Here is a 26820-nt window from a genome sequence, read left to right on the forward strand (position 1 = left end):
AAGGCCATCACCTTCTCATATGGCTATGTGAAACTTCCTACAGGATGGTTTCTATTATGTGGCCTGAGAGCTTATTCCTACCTGCCTGCAAATTCCACTGGGGGCCCTTGCACGTTAGGACAACTAACCATGCTGATGCCCTCCCTACAAAGGCGGCAAAGAAGGAGCTTCCACACATTACCTCCTGACTGCGATTTCAAAACCCCCCTTCTCACGAAAACTGAATATATTGCATTGGCTGTCTCTCTAGTGGGAGTGCCAGGGCTCGCAGCACGAAACTCAAGGAATATAAACAGCCTGGCATGTACCCTAGCTAAAAGTTTAAACACCACTTCCCATGCACTGGACGCCTTAAACAGAGAACTAAGGCAAATCAGAGAAGCCACCCTTGAAAATAGAGCAGCCATTGACTACCTATTATTGAGGCACAATCATGGCTGTGAAGAATTCAGAGGGCTCTGCTGCTTCAATTTATCCGACCAATCTGGGCTAATTGAACAAGATATCAAACATTTAAAAGAACTAGCACAAAACATTGGGCACAACCAGTCATCCTGGGACCTTTCCTGGCTCTTTTCATGGTTACCAGACTTCCATTGGTTGAAAATTCTTATTGGTAGTATAATCACAGTCATAATAGGTGGAGCCCTCCTTCGTTGCCTATGCCAATTAATTCCTTTAGGGTTAAAATGCCTAAAGATCTGCACAACTCCCATCAGGAGCAAGGGACAAAGCAAGAAAACATCTCTCATGATGTGCCAAATTGATCACCACTACCGTATATATGAACCAGTTGGGCTAATCACTGATACTCCAGTGATAGCCCAAAATGGGGGGATTGATGAGAGTTGGACACCCCCTCCCCAGCCCAACCAAGAAATAATCTAGGAACACCCCAACTAAATTGGGTCAACAGCAGCCTGAGGCTAAATGGCAAACACTTGACACACAATGAGGAACCAGCTAGCAACAATCAGGACACAACAATAAAGTAATTAACACCTTTCAGGCAGGATTAGCAAAGAAATTTAACCAACAATAGTCACTGACCAACAAATCAGAAAAGGCAAATTCAAACTCACCAATTAGAAATGATAAGTTTGTTACCAATCAGAAATGATAAAGTTTGTTACCAATCAGAAATGACAAGTTTGGAAACCACAAAAGGGTATAAAAACCCCTATTTAAAGATCACTCTGTCTAGCTAGCCGGGGACTCGAGCTGAATTGTCACTCAACGCTGATCCTCGAAATAAAACCTCTTTCTGGTAGCTGGCTTCACGATCTATTTCTTCTGCACTGCGCCGTCAAGAAGAATCCCGGCTGGAAGAACCGAATGGGGGAGTTCCTCCCAACAGTGTGAAGGCAAACATCTGAAGAGCAGGTTATCACATTAACATCATGTTTATTTCTGTATCATGTATTTTCACCAGCAGTTTTTATTCCTTGAAAGGAGAAAATCTTTATGAATGTCAATGATTAATTGAAGACCAATCAAGATTAAATTGAGCCAACGGGGATGTTATTAAAGAACATTTACTAGATTTAATTTTTTCATTTAAATTACTTAAAAAATTGGAGAAACCTTTTTAATTGCTTCAAAGTTTTCCTGTCTTTGAATGAAGTGAGAAAGAAATCATGAAAACCTTTAAAGTTCCATCTTATCTTTAGGACTAATGTATTGAAATGTTAATGAAGATAAATTGTAGACGTTAAGAAATGTTGAAGGGGAGGGGAAGAGAGTAGGAGGGGAGGAGAGAAAGAGGAGGGACATGGGGAAGGATTAGACAGGGTGGACGCAGCCTGGGGGGAATGGGCAGGTGGTACCAATGGTTAGGAATTTAATTGTATTTTGTATGAATAAATGGAAAATAAAAACTTTTTAATAAAAAGAAGAAGAAAGAAATGCACTCCCCCCCCCCAAATTTACAACATATTGTGATACATTTCTATAAATATTTTGTGAGTGCATGTGTAGAAATTCCATGTAAAATATAATAAAATACAATATTCTAGAGAAACATTCATTTTATGAATATTAACCTTGCCCAAATATTTAAGATTTAAAGTCTGCCATCTATTCAAATCCAAAAACACCTCCTGTTATATTATACTCATTTTAGAGTGGTTATCTGTAAGAGGTTGCATGGGATAAAAATCCCAAGACAGCTAAAGTATTTATCACGAATATATTACCAATGTTTATATTTTAATACATTAATATTTTGTTAGTGTAAGAAAGAGTGTGTCTCTAACAAATTTTTATCTTGCAGTATTTTACTAAGAATTTTAAGATGATTCATACCTCAGAAGAAATAGTAATGCTCACTTTGGTGCTTCTTTTATAATTTCTAAATATACAAGATAATAATTACATTCCTGAAGTATTAATACAACTTTTTTATATATATATATATATTTATATTTATATATATATATTAAATATATACTATTGTTGTAATTAAAAATATAGGAGTGTTGAGCATGTTTAATGCAATTAGCATTCCTTTTCTGATGTTTTCATCTGCTTCTTGCTATTTCTGTTAAAGTGCTGATTCCACATGGAAGAGAACATTTGAATAAACAGTATTGATATGATATGAGCAGGTGAATCCATGCAGTTCTAGGTTATTTCTCTCCTTCCCCTTTTGTCTTCCAGTTTGAAAGGCATGACCCTGTAAATGGTCGAATCACAGAACGTCAGTTTGGCAGCATGCTGCTGGCTTATAGTGGAGTACAATCCAAAAAATTGACTGTGATGCTAAAGCAACTCAAAAAGCATTTCCAGGATGGAGAGGTTAGTAACCTTTTGGAGCAATATGATGGAAAGGGGCTGGAAAAGTTTACTAAAAATAATTGTGTGCGTCGTAAAAGTTCCCAACAATTAGAACAGAATCAGTGGAACAACTTGCCTCCAGACGTTGTGAGTGTTCCATCATTGGAGGTTTTAAGAGATTGGACAACCATCTCTCTGAAATGGTATAGGGTTTCCTGCAGGTAGTTGGACTAGAAGAATTTTGCCCCATTTTATGACCTTTCTTGCCATAGTTGTTAACGTAATAATTACAGTTGTTCAGTTAGAAACACAGTTGTTAAGTGAATCTGCTTCCCCATTGACTTTACTTATGAGAAGCCACAAAAGGTGATCACATGACCCAGGGACCTGCAACCATCATAAATACACGCCGGTGGCCAAGCATCTGAATTTTGATTACATGACCATGGGGATGCTACAATGGTCCTAAGTGTGAAAAATAAGTCACTTTTTTCAGTGCCGTTGTAATTTTGAACTATCACTAAATGAATGGCTGTAAGTCAAGCACTACTGGTAGTTGATGTGTACACATGGTACCCTGAGTTTCTACCAAGAAATCTCTACATATCGCTGAGTCTGAATTTCTGATATTTCTCAGTTTTTAATTGACTCTCCCACTATTGAAAACATTCTGATTTTGTATAACTTTCCCCTGTAAGAACAGACTATTAAGCAGCATGTTGTGACCACCATCTTTTTTGAAAATCTCATTGAAAAATCCCTGAAGAATCTGCTTGAAAACCACCCAAAGCAATTCCTTCCTACAGCCAGAGACACATTAACTCTGTAGGTTAACCTCCATGTTATCTAATCACAGTGTGCTTGGAAGTATATATTTGCAAGAAACGATATATATATATTTGACAGGCAAGCATGCCAAAATTACATGTATAACAGGAAAAAGCAAAAATCAGATTCCTTCCAATTTAACCACAGGTTTTTTTAAAAAATGATATCTTGGCCTATAGCTCCAGTTATCAAAATGACTGCCAGCACAAACTGCATTTGCTGGACTGCTATCAGGCGGTTTCAGGATTATCGGATCAAGCTAGTAAACACTTAGAATGACTGCAATATATCCTTTCTTCCAATCTCTCTTAGCCTGGATAGTTTTGCAATGAAATATTCAGGGCAAAAATGGCTTCTTTTAAATCATGGCTGGACAACTCGAATGTTCAGAAAAATCAGTTCTTCAGAAAGTCAATTTAACTTCATAATGCCATTAAAAGCGATTCTCTGATTTCTAGTAGTTTCCTGTTAACTGTGTTTTATTAATAGTTTGTAAGAAAGATGATCTTCTCTTGAGCAACCTATGTAAGTCATTTTTAGCATTGACATGCTCTGTGTGCTTTAGCTGTGAAGATAGTGTGAATTCATTTATTATCAGCTAATACCTGGAAGTGATCATTGCTGTTAAATTTCTGTTCTGGTTGTAAAGGAGTTTAGAGATAGCCTTGAGGAAGATATGAAAGAACCATTAAAGGAGAAGGAAGAAATACACTAAGGCATATCAAACTCTTGACGTCACATGACGTTGCACGACATATTGGGACTTTTTCCCCATTGCCGGCAATGGGGTAGGTACGGTTTCGGCATGACACATCCAGCCTGTGGGCCGGCAGTTTGATATGTCTGCACTAAGTCATTGGATAGTTGTTGATGATGCAACAATAAAGTAGCATTCCTGAAATTCCTAAGGTATCTTTTTCTTGAATCAGCCTACCTTGAAGGGCTGACAACAGTCTTGCAAGCCAGTCTGAGTTTCTCTCTGTTTCATCTTATATCAAACAAAATCAAGGTGGGATTATCTTGAAGTTCTTTCTCACACTTCCTTCAAATATTGGACTGTGACATCGCTTCTCCAAGTTTCTCCTTAAAGGCATGTTCTTTTCTTTCCCCTTAGCAGTGGTTTCAATCCAGGATCATTCCTAAATTCCTTTACACCAGTTAATCCAGATACCTAAAACTTATTGAAATTGTTGTATTTTCTCTGCTTGTTTTTATCAAAAAATCCCCCCTCTCTTTGTATAACCATATTTCTCCTTAAATGATACTTTACTATCTTATCCCAAATTTGATTACAAAGTGCTATTTTTTTGCTTTGTTTTGCCTCTTTTCCCCCTGCTAATCTATATTTTGGGATATCAGTGTTACAATCCAAAGCTTGACTATTTAGTAGCTTGCAAAGAACATGAGCCAACCCTACTAAACTGTCTCCCAATTGTTTAGATTAGTGTTTGTCAACTTTTGGAGCTTTAAGATGTGTGGATTTCAACTTCCATAATTCTCCGCATCTTAAAGTTTCCAAAGTTAAGACACTGTTTAGATAATTAGGCCAAACCTAATTTTACCTTAATAATTACATGTAGCGTTGCTTTGGTTTTTCAAATTAATTGTCAGGCTCAAGTAACTAGGAACAGGAGTTTAGTTCAAAGCACTTCAAGTCTATTAAATGCTACCTATACACAAGAATCTGATCTACTAACAGTCAAGACAAATTGGCACTAAATAAGAATTAGCAGAATTCAAGGGGAGTCACATTTAGGTCTCTTATGGGAATGTAGCACCTAAACTGATGATGCATTTGACCCTGCTCTCAGGCTCCGCCTGGTCATTGAGGAATTCCAATTTTCATACAAATTACTAGGCATTTTTCCCCCTAAAATTAATTGCTGTCAAGAAAATGTGATTTTCTTTAAATCAAGATTGGAAAGAAAATTCAGTGTTTTTGCTCTCATCTTGTAGTCCCCTGTTAAAATCCCTGCTCTACAATTCACTATCTGTTCTTTAAAAACTAAGCACTGTTTCTGTCTCTTCAAGCACAGGTTTTATCCTGCCTCCTCTAAAAGCCCAGACTTGACACATATTTTTCATTTGTCTCTGTGAGTCAAGGTCTCCAGGACACTGATTCAAATATATCTTGACTCATCTCCATCCTAGATCTTCACTAACCACTGGACAAATAAAATAATTATTTAGAATTTTGAATATCTTAATCAGACAGTTGCTATGCTTGTCATTTGGAACACTGACTAGGAGAAACAGAATTCCCATATGAAAAAGCAAAATAGTGTGGCCTCTTTTTCTAATTGGCATTCCATAGCTGACATGCTTACTAGCTATTAATCTTCATAACATCACACAACTGCTCATTTTCACCAAGTGAGGGAAAGTTAATTGAATATTTGCAAGTGGACAAGGAGACTTGTAAATTGCATAATGTCCGAGACAATGAATACAAGTCATAGTTCCATACTGGAAGCTTGCTTGGTTTGCAATTGTTAAAACATAAGGTTTATTTAAATGGATTTAATAGAAAGGGTTCAAGAGAAGCAAATTTTAGAGCAAGCCTTTTACAACTTCCTTGTTGAAACTAATTAAATTGATAAGTCATCTACTATAGAACCTGCTTGCTCAAATTCAGACTTAATTATTCCTGCTTTTGCCTGGATTTTTTTTCTTCTTGGGAAAAAAAAGTATTTCTTACCACTCAACTGTTTCAGAAGAATGTGTGTAGCAAATGAGTTTTGTGTTAAACCTGCCTATTCCACTTTTAGCATAATTTAATCTTGCAAACAACATACTGCAATATAGTTATATAAGGCAAATTGATTACAAACTGGGAATTTTTTTTTCTATTCTATCAGCACAATCAATTCAGTCATTAAAATGTTACTTCAGTTTGGCTTACTAATTTGTTTTTCATTATTTTTTGCCTATTTTCAATTTGTCATTTTCATTTTCAGATACTCCTATTTTAAAAGCACCTATTTTGGCCACCATTCTTTTCCTAAGGCAGGTGGCAGGCATCCTTTACATTAAAAATGCACATTTTTGTAAATTTTCTTCCTAGAATAAGCACTTCTGGCAAATGATGTTTCAGTAGGGATTCTACTGTAGTAAATAACTTCATGAAAGCTTAAATATGCAAGTGCCATTAGTTGATGTAAAAATATTTACAAAACAGAATACGATAAAATAAATTGCTCTTCTATTCCTATAGAAAATAAGTAGAAAAGATATCTAACCCTGGAGAGATGGGTAGTTAAGAAATATGAAATATAAAATCAATAAGTATATAAGCATCCAATCGTAGTTTAGAAATTAGGAACAGCAGGTAAGAAACATGCTAGTTTATAGTTCAATCTGTAAATACTTTGACATGCAATAAGTTGACAGCGAAATATTTCAGTTTTCTAGAGAAATAAACTCTTCATTTCCTCTATTGCTAAAAACAAGAGCGCATTGGAATTGATCTGATGGATTGGGAAAAGTAGCTGACATTTGAGCTAAAGTGAAGCTGATTATGATTATTATGCTAATGATGGTGATTAGCCCAGAGAAATAGGTGGGATTCATATACCAGAAGATGCTAAGTCACAAATGGCTTGCAAGTATAAAATAGTCCATGTGAATTTACACATTGACAGCATCCTTGTTTTCTACTCATTTTTTCCCCTTTAAATGTGTTGTTTTTTCATCTTCACTGCAGGGACTAACATTTGAGGAAGTAGAGAACTTCTTTACGTTCCTGAAAAACATAAATGATGTTGATACAGCTTTAAGTTTCTACCACATGGCTGGAGCATCTCTTGATAAAGGTAATCAACATTTTGCCACCTGATATTTTTTTTAAGAGAAAATAAAATAGCTAATGACACTTGTGTCAGATACATTAGAAAGTACAGGTTTTGTGATATTTAGAATATTTAAAAACCCTTCATGAAATCATTCTTCAGTTTATTATGAAACAGTTCAGCAGTAGAATATTTACAATCTATAAGCAGATATCCATCTAAATCTAACCATCTAATTCTAGGTAATTGTTTTTTAGTAAATAATATAAGTAGACATTAAAGCTCTTTGTGTACAGAAGCACCATATCTGAGCATTCATAGTCAACCTATACTACATGCATACATACAGTCCTTTAACTACTGTACCCCACTTGCTGTTGTCTGTCCTAATTTTGTGTCTTCAGTGCCAGGCAATATCTTATCCTGAGTTTTTTCTATGCATATGCTAAATTTTCCCAAAGTTGCTGCAGATTTTCAGACAGTGGAAAGATAGTTCACTGAATTATAAAGCAGGCAGATTTTAAATAATATAAATATCATTTGCTTTTTTTTCTTGTCCCAATTCTATGTGAATGTTCCATGTTGTTGGTATATCAAGAAAGGACTAGTGGAGTTATTCTTTTGAATAAGGAAATTTGAGTATTCTAAGAAGGAACCTGGGTCCAAGTTAGCTTAGAAACACAATTTTAAATATGTGTGATTAGGCTTAAGTTCAGTTTCACACTTCCTGTTGTAATTAAAAATGTTATGAGTTAGAAAGTGATACACTTAGATTTTTTCTAAAGGCTTACCCACACAACCTTATAATTTGTTTGTTTGTTTCCCACATTTATTATTTTTATAAATAACCCAAGGCAGCGAAAATATCCAACACACCTTCCTTCTCCTACTTTCCCCTCAACAGCAACCCTGTGAGGTAAATTGGGCTGAGAGAGAATTACTGACCCAGGATCGCCTAGATGGCTTTCATGGCTGAGGCAGGAACTGAATTCATGGTCTCTTGCTTTCTACTTGGTGTCTTAACCATTAGACCAAACTGGCTCTCTTAGGTGAGATAGGCAGAATAAAAATGTGATTAATTAATTAATGGCTGTAGGCCAGAGATGCTAACTGTTCTTTAAGGACTTGGGCTGATGTGCTGCCTCCATCTCATTCCTAGTCCCGAGTTGAAGGCCATTAACTCCGTATTGGCATATTTCCATCTTCTCCATACAAACTTTGCAATTTCACATGATTTTGATAGCTTAGAGGTGACTGTTGATGGCAACATGGTTAGCAGTCCAACTCCTGTTGGGTGCTTTCAGCTGCTCCAAGCACATAGCCACTGGAAATCACCCTCCTTGGCCTTATTCACACATGCTGCTACAATAACATGGAACTGTTTTGCACTTCCCATATTAAATTTGTTCTCACCCCTCCCCACCCCATCCCATCCACCTCAGGGTTTCTTTGTAGCTTTTTGGAATTCCATAAAAGCAGATATCCAGATATATGTATACAGTAAACTAAGGAATTATCTGCAGGTCATGCTTATATAAAGAGGGTTTTAAAAAAAAACAAATGTAGTTTCCATTATGTCTTGCAAATCATTTCTATTTCTATTGTTTTACTTAAAGGCTCATATCAAACAAGCTGAATTGTTCATTGAAAAAAAAGTCTTGCATTTTAATTACCAGCATCTGTTCCATAAACAAGGTTTAGTATTTCTTAGTGCACGGTTATTAGATCAATAATATAGACCCTGGCTTCTGAGAAAAGAAATCATACAAAATGGACAGCTGAGCATGTGATAGAAAACCAACAATACTCTATTTCCTGTTTATCTTATCTGAACCAGATTTATTAAATATATTCTCCCATATACACAGATAAGGAATTTGCCCATTTCCCTGAGAGGCATGGAAATCTGTTCTGGTTGTGATCTAGGCAGCTATGAAACAGAAAAGGCATGAATTATTTCATGGTTCAAGGAGGGCTGCATCATATCCAAGGCCATTTTAGAGGGGAATTTGGATTTCAGTGGACTCTAAGGGCTGTGTAAACTAATAATGCCAGTAAAAAAAGAATAATCAGCATAGGAGTCAAATTTTAGGATGCTTGCACTGAGGAGAAGCAAGGTCTTGCCAGGTCTCCACCTGCATAAATAGTATGCTTTGTATTTTTAATGAAGCAGACAAGGTGCTGTGTTGTTTTATTGCATCCTAGACCTTCTGTGATCTGATTCTGTTGAATTAAAATATAGCCTCCTTCACTGCAGTTGAAGAACGGTTTCAGCTGGGAAGGTTATTCAGCAAAATCTCAGTATGTGCAGAACAGTCGCTGGAAATCACTGAGAAAAGATATATGTAAGAAATCTTATATTAAACCAATAATTTAAATATGAGCCAGCAGTGTGCTGCAGCTACCAAAAAAGCCAATACAGTGCTAGGCTGCATTAACAGAGGGATAGAATCAAGATCACGCAAAGTATTAATACCAGTCTACAATGTAAGGCCACACGTGGAATACTGCATCCAGTTTTGATCACCACAATGTAAAAAAGATGTTGAGACTCTAGAAAGAGCACAGAGAAGAGCAACAAAGATGATTAGGGGACTGGAGGTTAAAACATATAAGGAAAGGTTGATGGAATTGGGTATGTCGAGTTTAATGAAGAGAAGGACGAGGGGGGACATAATAGCAGTGTTCCAGTATCTCAGGGGCTGCCACAGAGAAGAAAGAGTCAAGCTATTTTCCAAAGCGCCTGAAGGCAGGACAGAAGCAACAGATGAAACTAATCAAGGAGAGAAGCAACCTAGAACTAAGGAGAAACTTCCTGACAGTTAGAGCAATTAACCAGTGGAACAACCTGCCTCCAGAAGCGATGAATGTTCCAACACTGGAAGTTTTTTTTATTATTATTAAAAGTTTTACAGATTACAATATAAACCCACCCATCCTCTCCCTGGAAGTTTTTAAGAAGAAACTGGACAGCCATTTGTCCGAAATGGTGTAGGGTTACCTGCCTGAGCAGGGGGGTGGACTTGATGACCTCCGAGGTCCCTTCCAACATTATTATTATTATTATGGATCATCGCACAGTCAGCCAGATGTTCAGACTGGATTTGGCATTTTGTCTACCTATCGAGTCCTTACCCAGGACCTGGGATAGGCAGATGTGGATGTTTGATGGTATTACAGGTATCGTCGCAGGATGGAAGCAGTTCCTAATAAGGCCGTCTTTTGCAATTGACTAATAGCGAATTTGTCAATGCCAATGGTGTTCAAGTGGTGCTCCAGTTGTTTTGGGATTGCACCTAAGGAGCCTATTACTATTGGTACTACACTTGCTTGCTTTTGCCACAGTCTTTCTATTTCTATTTGTAGGTCTTTGTATTTTGTTATCTTCTCCAGTTACTATTATTATTATTATTATTATTATTATTATTATTATTATTATTATTATTATTATTATCTTCTACTAGCAGCTCTCCAAGATCTTGTCCTGAAGTTTTTTCACAGTTCCATTTACCCTAGATCAGGGCTTTCCAAACTTGGCAACTTTAAACTGGCTGGGGAATTATGGACATTGAAGTCCACAAGTCTAAAAAGTTGCCAAGTTTGGAGACCTCTGCCTAGATGCTTAGCTGTAGATGTTGGAAATACAGAAAGATCTATATAGGATCTTTGACATGCAAAATTACTTGTTCCATCTCTGAAATGTATTCTTATGGAGCCATTACACAGAGAGAATTAGCCATGATCTAGATCAGGGCTTTTCAACAGGTGGTACGCGTACCACTGGTGGTATACGACCACCTGGCTGGTGGTACGTGGCATCGCCTTCCTCCCCCCCGCTCTGCTCCTTCTCAGCTTGTTTGTGAAAAACATGCTGCTTGGCGGCAGCCTGCATGAACCCTACCGAAAGTGCCCTGCAGGAGGAGAGCGCACGAAGAGCACAGGTGCAGAGCAAGGCACCTCCCCAGGGATTAATTGTGAAGCAACCGGATTGACTTCTTCTCGTGCACGCAGGTCAGCAGGATCCGTATCACCCTTCTCTTCTTACTTCACAACAAGCGTTAGCCTGATAGGAGACAGAACTGTCCACTCCCTCGGCAAGAAGGGTTTGAGACCGCAGGGTTTGAGAACACTCGTGTCACAGCCCTGAGCGCCAACATCACAATCGCCCCTCCTTCTTTTCCCTCTTCTCTCTCTCTCTCTCTGTTGAGGCCTCACTCTCTTCCGTCTTCTTTTCCTTCCCCCCCCCCCGCGAGCTTGCGATAACCCTCACAACCCTCACGTTGCCTCCTGGAGGACTCATCCCGCATCAGCAGGTGGGAATCGAGGCCGTTTGTTTTGCTGACGTGCGTCAGGCAAAGCCAACAGAATGTGGGTGTGGAGGGAGAAATGTGCCTGCCTGACTCCCTCCCCCCCACTGTTTTGCAGCATTTAACCCTTCCCCATTTCCATGACTGCTGGCCTGCACGCCTGCCAGTTTCTCCTTCCGGGCTGGGAGAAGCGCACGCCATTGCCTGTATCGCAGGCTTAAAGTCTGAAATAGCCGGGCCCTTGGGGGACTGATCGCCTTTCCGCCCCCCTCATCTTTTCTACAAACCGGGAATCGTGGCTTAGTTTGGCCTGGAGTGGGTCTCAGGGTGCCCGTGCGCCCCTTGGATCAGGCAAGCGAGCGATCGACTTTAGCCTTTGGGGAACAAAAGCTGGTCGGGGCTGATTTCTTCCTGCTAGGGAAGGCTGGACAAGGCAGGAGAAAGTCAATTATTAGAGGGTGGGGGAGGTCACTTCTTCATTTAAGGCAGTTTTGGAAAAGTAACTTTTGCTGGAAAGGAAAGCAGGTTTTTTTTTCCTTTTCTTGGATCGCCTTCTTTACTTGGCCCTCTGTTGCCTGTATTGCAGGCTTAAAGTCTGAAACAGCCAGGCTCTTGGCTGACTGATCGCCTTTCTCCCACCCCCCTCATCTTTTCGGGAGATGTGCCTTTGCAGCAGGCTTCCCCTTCTGTTAGTTATCAGAGGTTTGAAAGGCAAGCTGCTCCCGGAGCGTAAAAGTATAGGGTCCAAACGGCGAGAGTGACGCAGCTCTCCGACTCTCTGCTTCAGACTGAAACAGTCTCAAAGGTGGGGACCGGAAATTACTTCGCCCGAAGGAAGGGTGACTTGGTGGCGATGCGGGTTTGTCTCCCTTCCTTTGGAGGAGGGAGAAAAGCGTCACTCTCTTCCTTCGGGCGGGTGCAAGTGTAACTTAAGAACGGTAGCAATGCAGCCAGAAATGGGCATCTCTCGACAGCGCTGGGGAGAGCTATGGGAAGAACAATGTATACGGAGAGAATCGGGGAACCTGGCTCGAATGCTGGGCCCCAGTAGGGGAAAAATGACTGGGAGAAGTAGCCGGTTTGTAACGTACATGCCTGAAAACGGGAGGTGAACTGGCGACATGCCCGCCCTGTCTGTGCACTCTCCTCTGCCTCTGCGCGTGCACAGGCAGGGCTGTGATGTGTTGCTGCCTGCCAAAACCAGGCTGGGTCTGGGCGGCGTAGCACAGGATGAAGGAACGAGGAAGGAAGGAAGGAAGGAAGGAAGGAAGGAAGGAAGGAAGGAAGGAAGGAAGGAAGGAAGGAAGGAAGGAAGGAAGGAAGGAGGAAGGAAGGAAGGAAGGAAGGAAGGAAGGAAGGAAGGAAGGAAGGAAGGAAGGAAGGAAGGGACAATGGGAGCTGCAGCGCTGCAGCCTTCCAGTCCCATAGCATCGTTCGGCTGTGCTCCAGGCCTCGCATTCATCAGCTATTCGGCGGCCGAGAGCCTTTCAGCTTCAGGCTGCTCCATTGGCCCTTGACTCCCTGCCTCAGCCTCCCGCCCATCAGCTGTTCGGATTATATGACTTTGCAAACCAAAATGAAGCAGAAGACTTATTGATTTCTGCCAATCCAATTATTTTTTTTTCAATTTTTCATTACATTCATAAAAAATACTTCAGATAAAGAATAAAGTAAATTTATACACACAACTTTCGGTATTGCTCGCCCATCTCCCCCCAAACCGCATCCACCCTCTAACCTCTTCTCTCACTTTCCTCTTTCCCTCTTCTTCCTCACTCTCCCCCTCTCCCCCTTCTCCTCGACCTTCCTACTTACTTCTCCCCTTCCTCCTATCTTCTCACTCCAGATGCGATCCAGGGGAAATGCCCGAGCAATTCCTCTCTCCAAGTTAAAACATCAATATTATATACAAAAAAACAACTATTTCTACTTATCTGACCTATTTAACCTCCAAGCCATCCTCCCCCCACCCCTCCCCCTGCCCCCCTCCCCCCAACTTCCCAGAGCCAAGTACAGGGTTATACAAACATATTAAACATAATCTACTTAAGTTTACTAATTATACAATAACCAAAATCATACTAACCCTTAACTCTCTTCAAACTTTAACATCATAATTTTATAAACAAATCCATTACTCATCAAATAAATGAAATTTTGTAGTTCCATATTTCTTCTGAACATATTCTATCCATCTTCTCCATACAATAACATATCTCTCTTGTGAATGATCCTTTAAATAAGCAGAAATTTTAGCCATTTCTGCTAAATTAGAAACCTTAAATACCCATCTTCTAAAGAAGGCAGAGAGTCTTTCTTCCAATATTGACCCACCAATAATCTTGCTGCTGTTATTAAATTCAACATTAAAATAGTTTCTTTAGCATCAAAATCCACAAAAATTCCCAAAAGAAACAGTTGGGGAGTAAACTTAATCTTCCTCTTAAAAACCTTTTGAATGTTCCACCAAATCATAATCCAAAAGGCTTTAATATTTTTACAAGTCCACCAAACATGAAAATAAGTTGCATCCAAGCTACCAAATCTCCAATATTTAGGTTGCCGGTTCGGGTACATACAAGACAACTTTTTAGGATCCAGATGCCATCTATAAAACATTTTGTAAAAATTTTCCCTCAAATTTTGGGCCTGCGTAAATTTAACATTTCTAATCCAAATTAACTCCCATAAATCCAATAAAATCGGTTCCTGAATATTCTGAGCCCATTTAATCATACAGTCTTTTACTAACTCTGTTTCCGAATCCAATTTTATTAACTCATTGTAAATTCTTTTAATATGAGCATATTTCTGATCTTTAATCTGAATTACCAAATTTTCATCTGCTAAGGTGATTCCCACTTTCTTATCTAAGGTCCACCTCTCAACTATTTGCAAATATTGAAACCATGACTGTAAAATATTTTCTTGCCTTAACAAATCTGAAGACTTTAGTTGCCAATCAGTACTCGACCAAATAAGTAATTCTTTATACGAAATATTATCAAAATTCACCCCCTTAGAAACCTCCTGAATTGTTTGTCCAGGAATCCCCCAAATAGGTATTTTATAATTTAACTTATAATAATACTACTTCCAAACTCGAAGTAAAGCTTTTCTTAAAATGTGTGACTTAAAAACCAGATCTACTTTCTTGTCAAAATTTAAATATGCATGCCAACCATATAATAAATCCCAACCTTCAAGAGCAAGAATATTTTTATTTGTTAAATTAAGCCAATCACTTACTAAAGTTAAAGTGGCCGCATCATAATATAATTTCAAATTAGGTGCTTTAAGTCCACCTCTTTCTCGAGTGTCTTGCAAAATCTTAAACTTACCTTTGACTTCTTCCCACCCCAGATAAATTTATTGATACCTTTCTGCCACTCATCCAAATTAGCATCCTTTTTAAAGATAGGTATCATCTGAAACAAAAAAAGAAACTTTGGTAGAACATTCATCTTTACTACTGAAATTCTCCCCAGTAATGATAGTTGTAATTTTTGCCAATCATTTAAATCTTTTTGTACTTTTACCCATAAACGTTCATAATTATTCTTATACAATTTTCCATTAGATGTTGTGATATATACTCCTAAATACTTAACCTTATTAACTACTTCATAACCTGTTGCTTCAACTATAATATCTTTTCCCTTCATAGACATATTTTTCAATAATATTTTAGTTTTGTTCTTATTCACCTTAAAACCAGAGACCTGTCCATACTGCGCTAAAATTTCAACCAAGTCTCTGACCGAATCTATTGGGTGGGATAACGTCACAACCAAATCATCAGCAAAAGCTCTCAGCCTATAATCAATCTTATTTATTTTTATTCCCTTTAATCTAGATGAATCTCGAATTTTAATAAGTAAAATCTCCATTGTTAATACAAATAACAAGGGGGATAAGGGACAACCCTGCCTTGTACCTTTTTCTATTTTAAATACATCTGTTAATCCCCCATTAATTATAATTTGTGCCGATTGTTGCTGATATATGGCCTTGAGAGCACACAAAAATTTGTCTCCAAAGTTCATTTCCTCTACAACTTTCAATAAAAATTTCCAATCTAATTGATCAAAAGCTTTCTCAGCATCTATAAATATTAAAGCAGCAGGGATTTGGTTGTTCTTATCCAAATACTCTAGTAAGTTAACAATTTGTCTTACATTATATTTCATATATCTTCCCATTATAAATCCAGATTGGTCAGTATGAATCAATTGTTTCAAAACCTGCATTAATCTATTTGCCAGTATCTTTGCAAAAATCTTATAATCTGTATTTAAAAGAGATACAGGCCTATAATTTCTAGGTTGGGACAGATCCTGGTCTTCCTTTGGAATCAATGATATAAAAGCCCTTCTCCAAGATGGAGGTAGCTCTGCTCCCAACAAAATATCATTGAAAAGTTCCTTTAATGGTTCTATCATTTCTTCAGATAGCATCTTATAATAAATTGCTGTTAGTCCATCAGTACCTGGAGTCTTGCCAACCTTCAATTGTTTAATTGCAGAAATAATCTCTTCAGAAGTAATTAAACCATTAATCCCATCACATTGGTCAATCGTAAGTCTAGGAAAATGTGCTTCCTGTAAATATTTTTCTATGTCTGAAGTTTGTATAGTTTCACTAGCATATAACTTTGAATAAAAATCTAAAAAAGTCTTTTTAATCAAATTTTGTTGACACACTTCTTTACCTTTATAAATTATTTTATCTATAGTCCTTGATTTCTGTTTCTTACGTAATTGATAAGCCAACCATCTATCAGGTTTATTTGCATTACAAAATGTATTGTGTTTCATATACCTCAAATTAGTTGCCATCTGATCCACTATTAACATATTAAATTGCTCCTTAAGCAGAGTTATAGGAACCTTTAAGTTATTATCCATTGGGTTTGATATTAAAATCTTTTCCTTACATTTAATCTCATCTTCCAAGTCTTTACGTTTCTGAGTCTGTTTACGTCTATGAGCATTATTCATAGAAATCAAAATCCCTCTCATATATGCTTTACTAGAATCCCATACCATTAGCATCGAGGTACCCTTATTCATGTTCCAAGCAAAAAATTCCTTTAAATAACCTCTTCATCTCTGTATATTCTCTTCATATCTAAATAAATTCTCGTTCAACCTCCAAGACCTTCTAGTCCCTTCTTCCAGCGAAATTTCCAACCATACAGGACTATGATCTGAAATTATTCTAGGAAATATCTTGGTATTCTTCACCCTAGAAAAGAAATCATTAGTAACTAAAAAAAAGTCAATTTTAGAATAAGATTGGTGCCTATCTAAAAAAAAGGTAAAATCTTTTTCCTGAATGTTCCATTCTCTCCAAATGTCTCTAAGTTCCAAATCATCCTTTAAATCAAAAAAAGCTTTAGGAAGTCTTGCATGATTAGACACTTTAGAAGAATCTTTATTTGAATCTAAAACACCATTCCAATCTCCCATCATAATAACTGACTTGTAGTCCAAAGAAGTTAATTTCTGGTGAATCATCTTGTAGAAATTTTTTTTTCATTGTCATTTTGTTTATTATCACTGTCAAAATGTTACCATTTTACTTCTGAAATTCTTTTTTTTTTTAATATTTTTTTATTTTTCCAAACTCTCCCCCATACATATACCGTAATATCAGATATTAACATACATTCCCTCCACACTCACATACAGATACTTTTAACAAAATGAAATAAATACATACACATAACTTTGGTGTTGCTCACCCATTTCCCCTTTCACCGTATCCATACTCCTTCTTCTTTACCTTCTTTCTCCCTTTCTTCTCTTCCCTACTTCCCTCTTCTTCCTCTCCTCTCCTTCACCACTCTCCTCCCCTTTCCTCTTCCTCCAACCTTCCTTGTAGAAATATTTTTGTTGTTGATTGGGAGCATATAATCCAACAATAAGAGTTCTCTTATCATTTATTAATAAATCAATGATGACATATCTACCTTGTGAATCAAAATTAATTAATTTCGGTGAAAGCTCCTTTCTCACATAAATAACTACACCTCCTTTTTTCTGAAAAGCAGGAGCTATGAAATGTACCCCCAGCCGGGGATTAAACAAATATTTTTGATCTTTAGAAATAATATGAGTCTCTTGTAAACAAATAATATCATTTCTATGTTGTTTCAAATAATGAAAGACTTTCTTTTCTGTGGTGAATTGAGACCATTAACATTCCAGGTTAGAAGCTTTGCCATTCTTGGCAGGTTGAAGCCTTTGGAACAAAACCTCTAAATTTGCAGTCGATGACCTCTTTGGCCTTGCTCCTCCCACTGGCTCCGAAGTAGACTGTGATGAAACTCCATCATCTATCTTTTGTTATTGTTCTCTTTCTCTACGTTTATGAGCAGCACGTGTAATTCTCTGTTCCCTTGGGTCTTCCGTTATTTGCAAACTCTGTTGCATAGATTCAACCAATAATTCTTCTCCCAAAAATGGTATTGAACCTACAGCCAACTGTGCTTCTGTCTTGCTCTCATCCTTTTTTGATCTTGGAGATGGTGGTAGACCTCCTTTTAAAACAGTAACATAGAAATCTCTTGCTTTTGAAATTGTATTAGGACGATATCATGTGCCAACATAGGTCACCACTATCCCCACAGGTATATCCCATCTAAATTGAATTTCTCGTTTCTTTAGTTCTTCAGCCAAAAAAGCAAAGTCTTTTCTTTTTCTAAGAATTTTTGGAGGTATTTCCTTTAAAACTATCACATCCTGAGCTGCAATCTGAAATCTTTGCTTATAGAAAGCCTGTATAATTTCATTACGAAGTGATCGTCTAGCAAAATAAACAACAACATCTCTTAGTAATTTTCTCTGTTTTGCAACCCACGAATTGACTCTGAAGATCTTTTCTATATCTCTCAACATTCCTTCAGGATCACATTCCAAAATAGAAGCCAGTTCTGCTGCAATTTCTTCTTTCAAATTCTTCTGAATATTTTCCTTCAAAGGAAAATTATTCTCAAAGCATACTCCATTTCTCTGTATTGTGACATTATAATTTCATTCTGTGCAACATCCACATTATCTTCTATTTTTTCAACTCTGTCTTGTAATATTTCAACATTACCAACCACCTCATCCACACGGTCGTCAATCTTTTCTACAAGACTGGCAAGCCCCTGGAGTTAAAACACGATATCTTCCCTCAGCTCATTATTTTTTTGAGCCAGGAGCTCTGCAGTTTTTTGTATAGTCTTATCCAAAGCATCTTGTAAATCTTTAAGTGTAATTGCCTGAGGTGGAGGAGAAGGTGGGGAAGATTTAGGTTTAGGTTGTTGTACAGTCTGAGTTACTGGAGAAGAAATTGAAGTTTTAGGAAGAGAAAAAGGTCCAGGAAGTTTTGAAGCCATTTTTTAAAAACAGAAAAAAAAATTAAAAAATAATAAAATAGGAATAAAGGAGAAGAAAAAGCAATTTCCCCTTTAAAAGAAGAATTTTCTTTAAATAAACCAAGTCTATTGCATTGTTGAAACTTTATTGCCAGCTGAAAATAGTAAATGAAAAGTAGAAAGTGAAAGTTCTCAGACAAGGAAAGTAATAAAGAAGCAGGACTCCTCCGCCATATTTCTTCACTCCGACAATTTGTTAAAGTAATAATAGGAGAAGATGTTAATTCTCACATGAGTTAAGTTTAAAATAAAATCATCCAATTCTTGTCTTCCTGACTGCTCCATTTGCTTTTAAGTTAACTTACAGTTTCCATTTAAGCAGCAGCAGTGGAGGCAGCGTCTAGCTTCATTCTCCCGCCGGAGAACAAAGGCGTCCAGGGAAGCGGAGCACACCCAGACTCCGAAGGAGCTCTCACTCTTCGTCTCCCAAGAAAAAATCTCTGGGAGATTAGTGAGGCTCTACTTCTATCCAGGAGAAGGCTCACCTTCCTCCCTTTGCCCGGGAGGAAGGTTTCAAGCTGCAAAACAGCTGATCGACGCTGTCTTGCCGGCTTTTACACTTTCCTGTGACAGACGGCTGTCAGAAAGCCGCCATCAGCACAGCGCAGCCACCGGAAGCCCCAATCCAATTATTTTAACACATTCTTCAATAACCAGAACAACACCTAGAGAGAGAGATCACCAGACAGAGTACACAAAAATCAAATTAACTCTATTATTGGTAGAAAGTGGTGGAACAACAAAGATGTAGCCAGAAACTAACTATGGATCAGTTCACAGACTGTTCATGTTCAAGTTGGAAGTCAAGCGAAAGCGTGAAAGAACGCCTACCAGTTTCTATAATGTGATCTTGAGTACATATCTACCATTTTCCATGAAAATATCAGGAATCGCTTTGAAGCAAGTCTGGAATCTCTTGATAGGAAATCAGAGAAACTCTGAAATGAAATCAAAGGAAGTGTTAGGGTGAATATGAAAACAGACTGAAATATTGGTGTTGGAGAAAATTGAGAACACCATGCAAAGCCGAGAAAACAAGTAAATCCTAAGTTGCATTAACAGAGGGATTCAATCAAGATCATGTGAGACGCTAATACCACTCTATAAAGCAGTGATGGCGAACCTTTTACACACCGAGTGCCCCAAAACCACCCCGCCCCGCCTGCCTGCAGGGCCACCTACTACCTCCAGGCGGCCCTGCAGCACCATGGCAGCCACACCCTCCACCTGCTCCCTGCAGCAGCATCTGCGTGCTACGGGGCACGAGGGTGGAGTCTTGTCCCTGCTGCCTGGATGACATGTCCTTGGCTGCGCTGCTCTGTGCAGGCCACGCCCAGGGGTGACTCTCCTCTGGGGGGGCTGCTTGTGAGGAAGGGGCCACAGGGTGAGGCAGGGCTGGGGCAACCATGCGCGTGCCCACAGAGAGGTCTCTGAGCGCCGCCTCTGGCACAAGTGCCACCATTGCTATAAAGCCTTAATAAGACCACACTTAGAATACTGCAACCAGTTTTGGTCTCCACACTATAAAAACGATATTGAGACTCTAGGAAAAAGTGCAGAGAAAAGCAACAAAGATGATTAGGGGGTGGAGGCCAAAATATATATAAATTGAAAGATAAAAAGCACAAGTATAAAAAGTGGAAAGAGGGGCACATAACTAAAGCAGAATATCAGCAAATAGTCTGAGCCTGCAAAGATGAAGTGAAGAAAGCTAAGACTCAAAATGAACTAAGGCTTGCAACCAAAGTCAAAAATAACAAAAAAAGCTTCTTTCAACATATTAAAAACAAGAAAAAAGGAAATGATTGGTCCATTGTTGGGGGAAAGTGGCAAGAAAATGACAAGCAACAGGGAGAAAGCAGAACTATTTAACTCATTTTTTTGCATCTGTCTTTACACAAAGGGAAAAAACAGTCCAATCTATCAAAAACAGTACCATAAAAAACAGAATAGAAACACAAGTTAAGATAGGCAAGAAAATGGTAAGTGAGCACCTGTCCAGCCTAGACGAGTTCAAATCACCAGGACCAGATGGATTACACCCCAAGGTTCTCAAGAAATTGGCAAATGTGATCTCAGAACCACTGAAGTATATTTTTCAAAGATCCTGGAGCACTGGGGAACTACCAGAGAACTGGAAAAGAGCTGATGTCATTCCCATCTTCAAAAAAGGGAAAAAAATAGATCCAGGAAACTACAGATCTATCAGCCTGACCTCAATACCTGAGAAGATTCTGGAAAAGATAATCAAACAACAAATATTTGAGGGGCTGTCACAGAAAGGAGGGGATCAACCTATTTTCCAAAGCACCTGAAGGCCAGACAAGGAATAATGGATGGAAACTGATCAAGAAGAGATTCAACCTAGAAATAAAGAGAAATTTTCTGACAGTGAGAACAATCAACCAATGGAACAGTTTGCCTTCAGATGTTGTGGGAGCTTCATCACTGGAAGCTTTCCAGAAGAGTCTGCACTGCCATTTGTCAGAAGTGGTGTAGGATCTCCTGCTTGGGTGGGGGGTTGGACTAGATGACCCACAAGATCCCTTCCAACTCTGTTATTCTAATTCTAATTTTAAAAATGGATTATGGGGCAAATCAATCCAAAGTTCTCATTTGAGGCCCAAGTAAGTAGAGAGGAATTGGATATTTTGAATATATTATATAAAGACCCAGCTCCCTTGAAAAGTCCATAAAGCTTTTCTGCAAGAGAAGAGGATGACAGCAGCAAAGTGACTGGGTTTGATAACAGCAGCAATAAGTGCATCTCTTCCAGACCTACAGCTTCTGTAATAGACAGGTATTCTCCTGCACATTCAGAAGCAGCTTGTGGAGAATGACTCTGTAGCTTTGCATGGCTCTCATCCATAGAATATCCATAACCTTTTATTGGATATCTATTATTTTAATATATTTGAACCTATTTGTTACTTTAATGGATATAAACTGACAATTTATTACATTACAATCAAGCATATAGTTTCCTTTCTGAATATAATTGCCCTACCATTCCTTCATATGGACCACTGTAATAATCCCAGTTAAATTGGTCTATTCTCATATATTTACCTCTAGGGAATGCTTCATTTGTGTCCTGACAATTTCACATTTTTCTTGCTTTGCACTTCTTTACATTCCATATTCCAATTATATGTGTCCTTTTCAGGTAAGGAACTCAGTGACTATATGATCTGGTGTCTTTGGTCTGGCCATATCATCACCTCCAGATGTGTTCATGAAAGTTCACCTCTTCCCAGTAACTTGAAGAGTGCTTTCTGGTCAGAACTTTCATGAACATATGTGGAGGTGATGATATGGCCAGACCAACATCAGATCATATACCGTGTTTCCCCGAAAATAAGAGTGGGCCTTATTTTATTTTATTTGTCTCCAAAAGAGGCACCAGGTCTTATTTGCAATCAGGCCTTTCCAGAAGGTTTAAGCAGCCGAGTACCAAGCTATAGATTCAATCTATAGCTTGATGCTCGGCTGCTGAGGTCTTATAGAACCGAGCTATGGATTGAATCCATAGCTCGGTTCTTGGCTGCACAGACCTTTCAGAAAGCCCTGTGACTGAGAAATGCAGGCCTGGCTGCAGAAGAGACCTTAGAAGAAGAAATGGGCCGGCAAGGAAAGGCCTCCCCACCCTCACCCTAGCTTGATTTTTAGGTATATGTCTTGCCCCAAAATTAGGGCTTATTTTTGGGATAGGGCTTATTAGGCCCACCCCCAAAAACCAAGCTTGGGCTTATTGTTGGTGTAGGCCTTACTTTCAGGGAAACACAGTAGTCAATGAGTTCCTTACTTGAAAAGGACACATATACATGGAATATGGAATGTATCCATTGTAATCCAAACCAATTTAACATTTGCATCCATACAGGTAGTCCTCGGCTTACGACTACAGTCAAGTCCAGAATTTCCATTGCTAAGCAAGGTGTTTCTTAAATGAGTCATGCCCAATTCTGCAACCTTCTTTGCCACAATTGTTAAGCAAATCACTGCAGTTACGTGAATTATGTGGTTGTTAAATGAATCAGGTTCCCTCTATTGTCTGTTTGTCAGAAGCTGACTGGGAAGGTCGCAAATGGCAATACATAACCCCAGAATGCTGCAACTGTTGTAAATGAGGGTGAAGGTTCGTCCTCCAAACTTGTGGGTTGGTTTCCGAACATCTCATTACCAGTCTAGGTAACATCTTCAGCAGAGTTTAGGGGATGTCAGTGTCGATGGTCTTCTGTTTATAAGGGCTTCAGGTGTGGGTGTGTCAAGTGAGGGTCTTGTGATGGGTCAGGTGTGAGTCATCAGTGAGAAGCTTGTGATGGATCTTGCGATGGGGAGGTTACATCAGGTCAGCATCATTGGGAGGTGAAGTGCTGGTGGGGGGAGGAGGGGGCTTGCTCTCCCTGGTTGGGTGTGTGGATGATTTTGATTCTGAGAGGTTCGTAGGCTGGTTGTAGGTCGATGCGCCTGTTGATGGAATTGCTTGTGGATTGCCAGACTTTGATGAACTCACGAGCGTGGTGAGTGGTAGTGTGGCTAATAATTTTGGTGTTGCTCCAATGAAACTGGTGCTGTTTAGTGTTGGTGTGAATGGAATGGAATGGAACGGAAGGGAACAGAACAGAACCTTGGAAGTCTTCTAGTCCAGCCCCCTCCTTGATTTTTGTCACAGAGACTACCACTGCAAAATACTTTCAGATTTGCTGACTTGATAATTTAAATGCAAAAATATGTCTTGCAAAGCTAGAATTCTGTGCTGATTCTCCTTGTAACAGGGACAGTTAAATTCCTTCAGATCAATTAATTAGTTTAATATTGCAGACAGGGTCATATGTATTTTGGCTACTATGCTAGTTACTGGAATCCCTGATTCCTAGATGACACAGAAACACATTTTTCTGTCATTATATTTGTTTTACTTTTCTCTTTAAAAGATTCCATGAGGTAGACCTTGAATGAGTGTTGGTTACACGTAACAAAATTTCTCCTGCTGTTTACTTGGCAATAGATTGTTGTAGAATTGTTTAGCTTAATTGAACTAGATTTTCTAATGATAAGACTTGATTATTTGCTTTCCCCCCACCTATTGTAAATGTTGATACTCTGTGCTTACTCAGAAGCTTTCAGAAATATATGAGTGTTTCAAATCTGACTTCAATACAGAATGTTTGACTTATATACAGTATAAGTAGTTTTGTTCAGGGTAGAAAGAAGGGAGACTGAGCTCCAAAATTGAAAAAGACAGATAAATTGATTTATAATTTCAGTCACTAAAACCGCCCGCTTGCATAACTAGGAATTTCTTTTGGATTTTGCTATTTTTAGCAATATATTAAAGACATTGAAATCTGTTTTATGTCAGGTCATATTTAAATAATAATAATAATAAAGTTGGAAGGTACCTTGGAGGTCATCCAACCCCCTGCTCAGGCAGGAAACCCTATACCATTTCAGACAAATGGCTGTCCAGTCTCTTCTTAAAAACTTCCAGTGTTGGAGCATTCACCACTTCTAGAGACAGATTGTTCCACTGATTAATTGTTCTCACTATCAGGAAATTTCTCTTTAGATCTAGGTTGTTTCTCTCTTTGGTTAGTTTCCTTCCGTTGCTTCTTGTCCTGCCTTCAGGTGCTTTGGAGAATAGCTTGACCCCGCCTTCTTTCTGGCAGCCCCTGAGATATTGGAAGACTGCTATCATGTCCCCCCTCATCCATCTCTTCATTAGACTAAACATTCCCAATTCCAGCAACCATTCATTAGTACTCAATACTTCCTGATCATTTCCTAAAAACATATGAAGAAATGTTGTAGGAATTGGTATGGCTAATCTAGAGAAAAGAAGAACTAGGAATGACATGATAGCAGTATTCCAGTATTTTGAGGGCTGCCAAAAAGAAGAGATCAACTTATTTTCCAAAGCCCCAGAGAGCAAGACAAGAAATAATGGAAACTAATCAAAGGAGAGAAGCAACCTAGAATTAAAGAGAAATTTCCTAACACTGAGAACAATTAATCAATGGAATGGCTTGTCTTCAGAGGTTGTGGGTGCTCCATCATTGGAGGTTTTTATGAAGAGACTGGACAGCCACCTGTCTGAAATGGTTTCCTGTTTGAGCAAGGGGTTGGATTAGAAGACTTCCAAGTTCCCTTCCAGCTCTATTCTGATTAAACTACTGTGAACTAACCTATTGAGACTCTAGCTCAGGGGTCTTCAAACTCGGCCCTTTTATGCTGGCTGAGGACTTCTGGGAGTTGAAGTCCATGAGTCACAAAAGGGCCGGGTTTGAAGACTCCTGCCCTAGTTTAATATCCTTAATGAGGTGTGGGTGAGAGCAGCTAATCAAGAAAACCACAATAGAGCAAAAAGAGAAGATAAGTGGAGGGGAAAATTCTCAGTAAGCATTTCTAAGAGTTTGTGTTATGGTGTTATTATCAGAGGAAAAAGAAAATACCATCAGTAGCTGATTGATTAGTTCATTCACCATCTATTAACTTCCGGCAATAAATTAACTTAGTGCTGAGCTTGCTGTACCTTTCAAAAATTAATTTGTTATATACTACGGTGCTAAAAAGTTTGTGTACCCTTTTGACATTTCAATATTTCTGCATAAATGCAATCTAAAATATAATTGGTTCTCCACACAAGTCCTAAAACTAAATAAAAAAGAACCCAGTTAAACCATTGAGTCAAGAACATTCTATTTGTTCATTTATTTATTGAAGAAAATAATCCAAAGCTTCATATCTGTGGGTGGCAAAAAGCACCACATATGTAGCTGAATCAAAAATGTAGTTATTTGGGGAGGGGCAAACCTATTTATTCATTTTGTTTACTTACAAAATTTATAAATTTTAAAAATAAAATAAAATATCCAGAATTCATATTATATTGTTTTCAAAAGTAGCAAACTTAGAATTCTAGTCATATTCAAACAGTTAATTTGATCATCATGAATACATAATAACTGCCTTAAATCTCACACATCTTTCTTTTACCTTTTGGTTTCTGTGCAACAAGAAGATATCTCTTAGCCATCTTTCTTGCTGATTTTACCATTTCATTTCATAGGCCAGGATCTCAAATGCTGGAATCCCACTTTAGGATCCTGAAATGGAAATGGGACATGCTCCATATTCTTAAAAGAAGCCATGGGCCCTTATTCCTCAATTGAGCCTTTGAGATTCACAGTTTTATGATTTTGCCTATTCTCTTTGATCCATAATCCTCAGAACAGGGAGAAGGGAATGAATTAGGAAGCTTTCACAGCATAGAGTTGGAGAGGCTATCTATTCAAGTGAGCACAGAGGTGATTGGGGCAGGCTCTGGGCCTCCCCCCCAAAAAATCCTGAATAAAGGCCTCTCTGTTTCCAAAGGCAGGATCTCTTTAAGAAGAGATTGGACAGCCACTTATCTGGAATGCTATACGGTAAGGGTGTCCAATCTTAGGAACTTTGGGATTTGTCGACTTCAATTCCCAGAATTCCCCAACCAGCATGGCAGGTTGGAGAATTCTGGGAATTGAAGTCCACAGGTTTTGAAGTTCCAGGGTTGGACACCCCTGGTATAAGGTCTCCTGCTTAAGCAGGGGTTTGGACTTAGAAGATTTCCAAGATCCCTTCCAATTCCATTTAGCTGTTAAGGTTATTTTTCCTGAATACTGTTAATTGATTCCCTCATCCCTGCAATAAAAAA

The 26820-nt window shown here is 38.5% G+C and overlaps 1 protein-coding gene across 4 annotated transcripts in view; it reads left to right on the plus strand.

Annotated features, from left to right (window-relative positions):
* Positions 1-26820, plus strand: part of MICU1 (mitochondrial calcium uptake 1) — a 210994-nt gene that overhangs the window by 172090 nt on the left and 12084 nt on the right. For all 4 annotated transcript variants that reach the window (XM_039368089.1, XM_039368090.1, XM_039368091.1 and 1 more), the window contains 2 exons: positions 2659-2796; positions 7307-7415. In XM_039368089.1, the coding sequence (XP_039224023.1) occupies positions 2659-2796; positions 7307-7415 (247 nt within the window). The remainder of the gene's footprint in view (positions 1-2658; positions 2797-7306; positions 7416-26820) is intronic.

Source organism: Crotalus tigris, unplaced genomic scaffold, assembly GCF_016545835.1.
Source record: "Crotalus tigris isolate CLP2741 ecotype Arizona unplaced genomic scaffold, ASM1654583v1 scf7180000020625.271290, whole genome shotgun sequence".
In the NCBI taxonomy this organism is placed as follows: domain Eukaryota; kingdom Metazoa; phylum Chordata; class Lepidosauria; order Squamata; family Viperidae; genus Crotalus; species Crotalus tigris.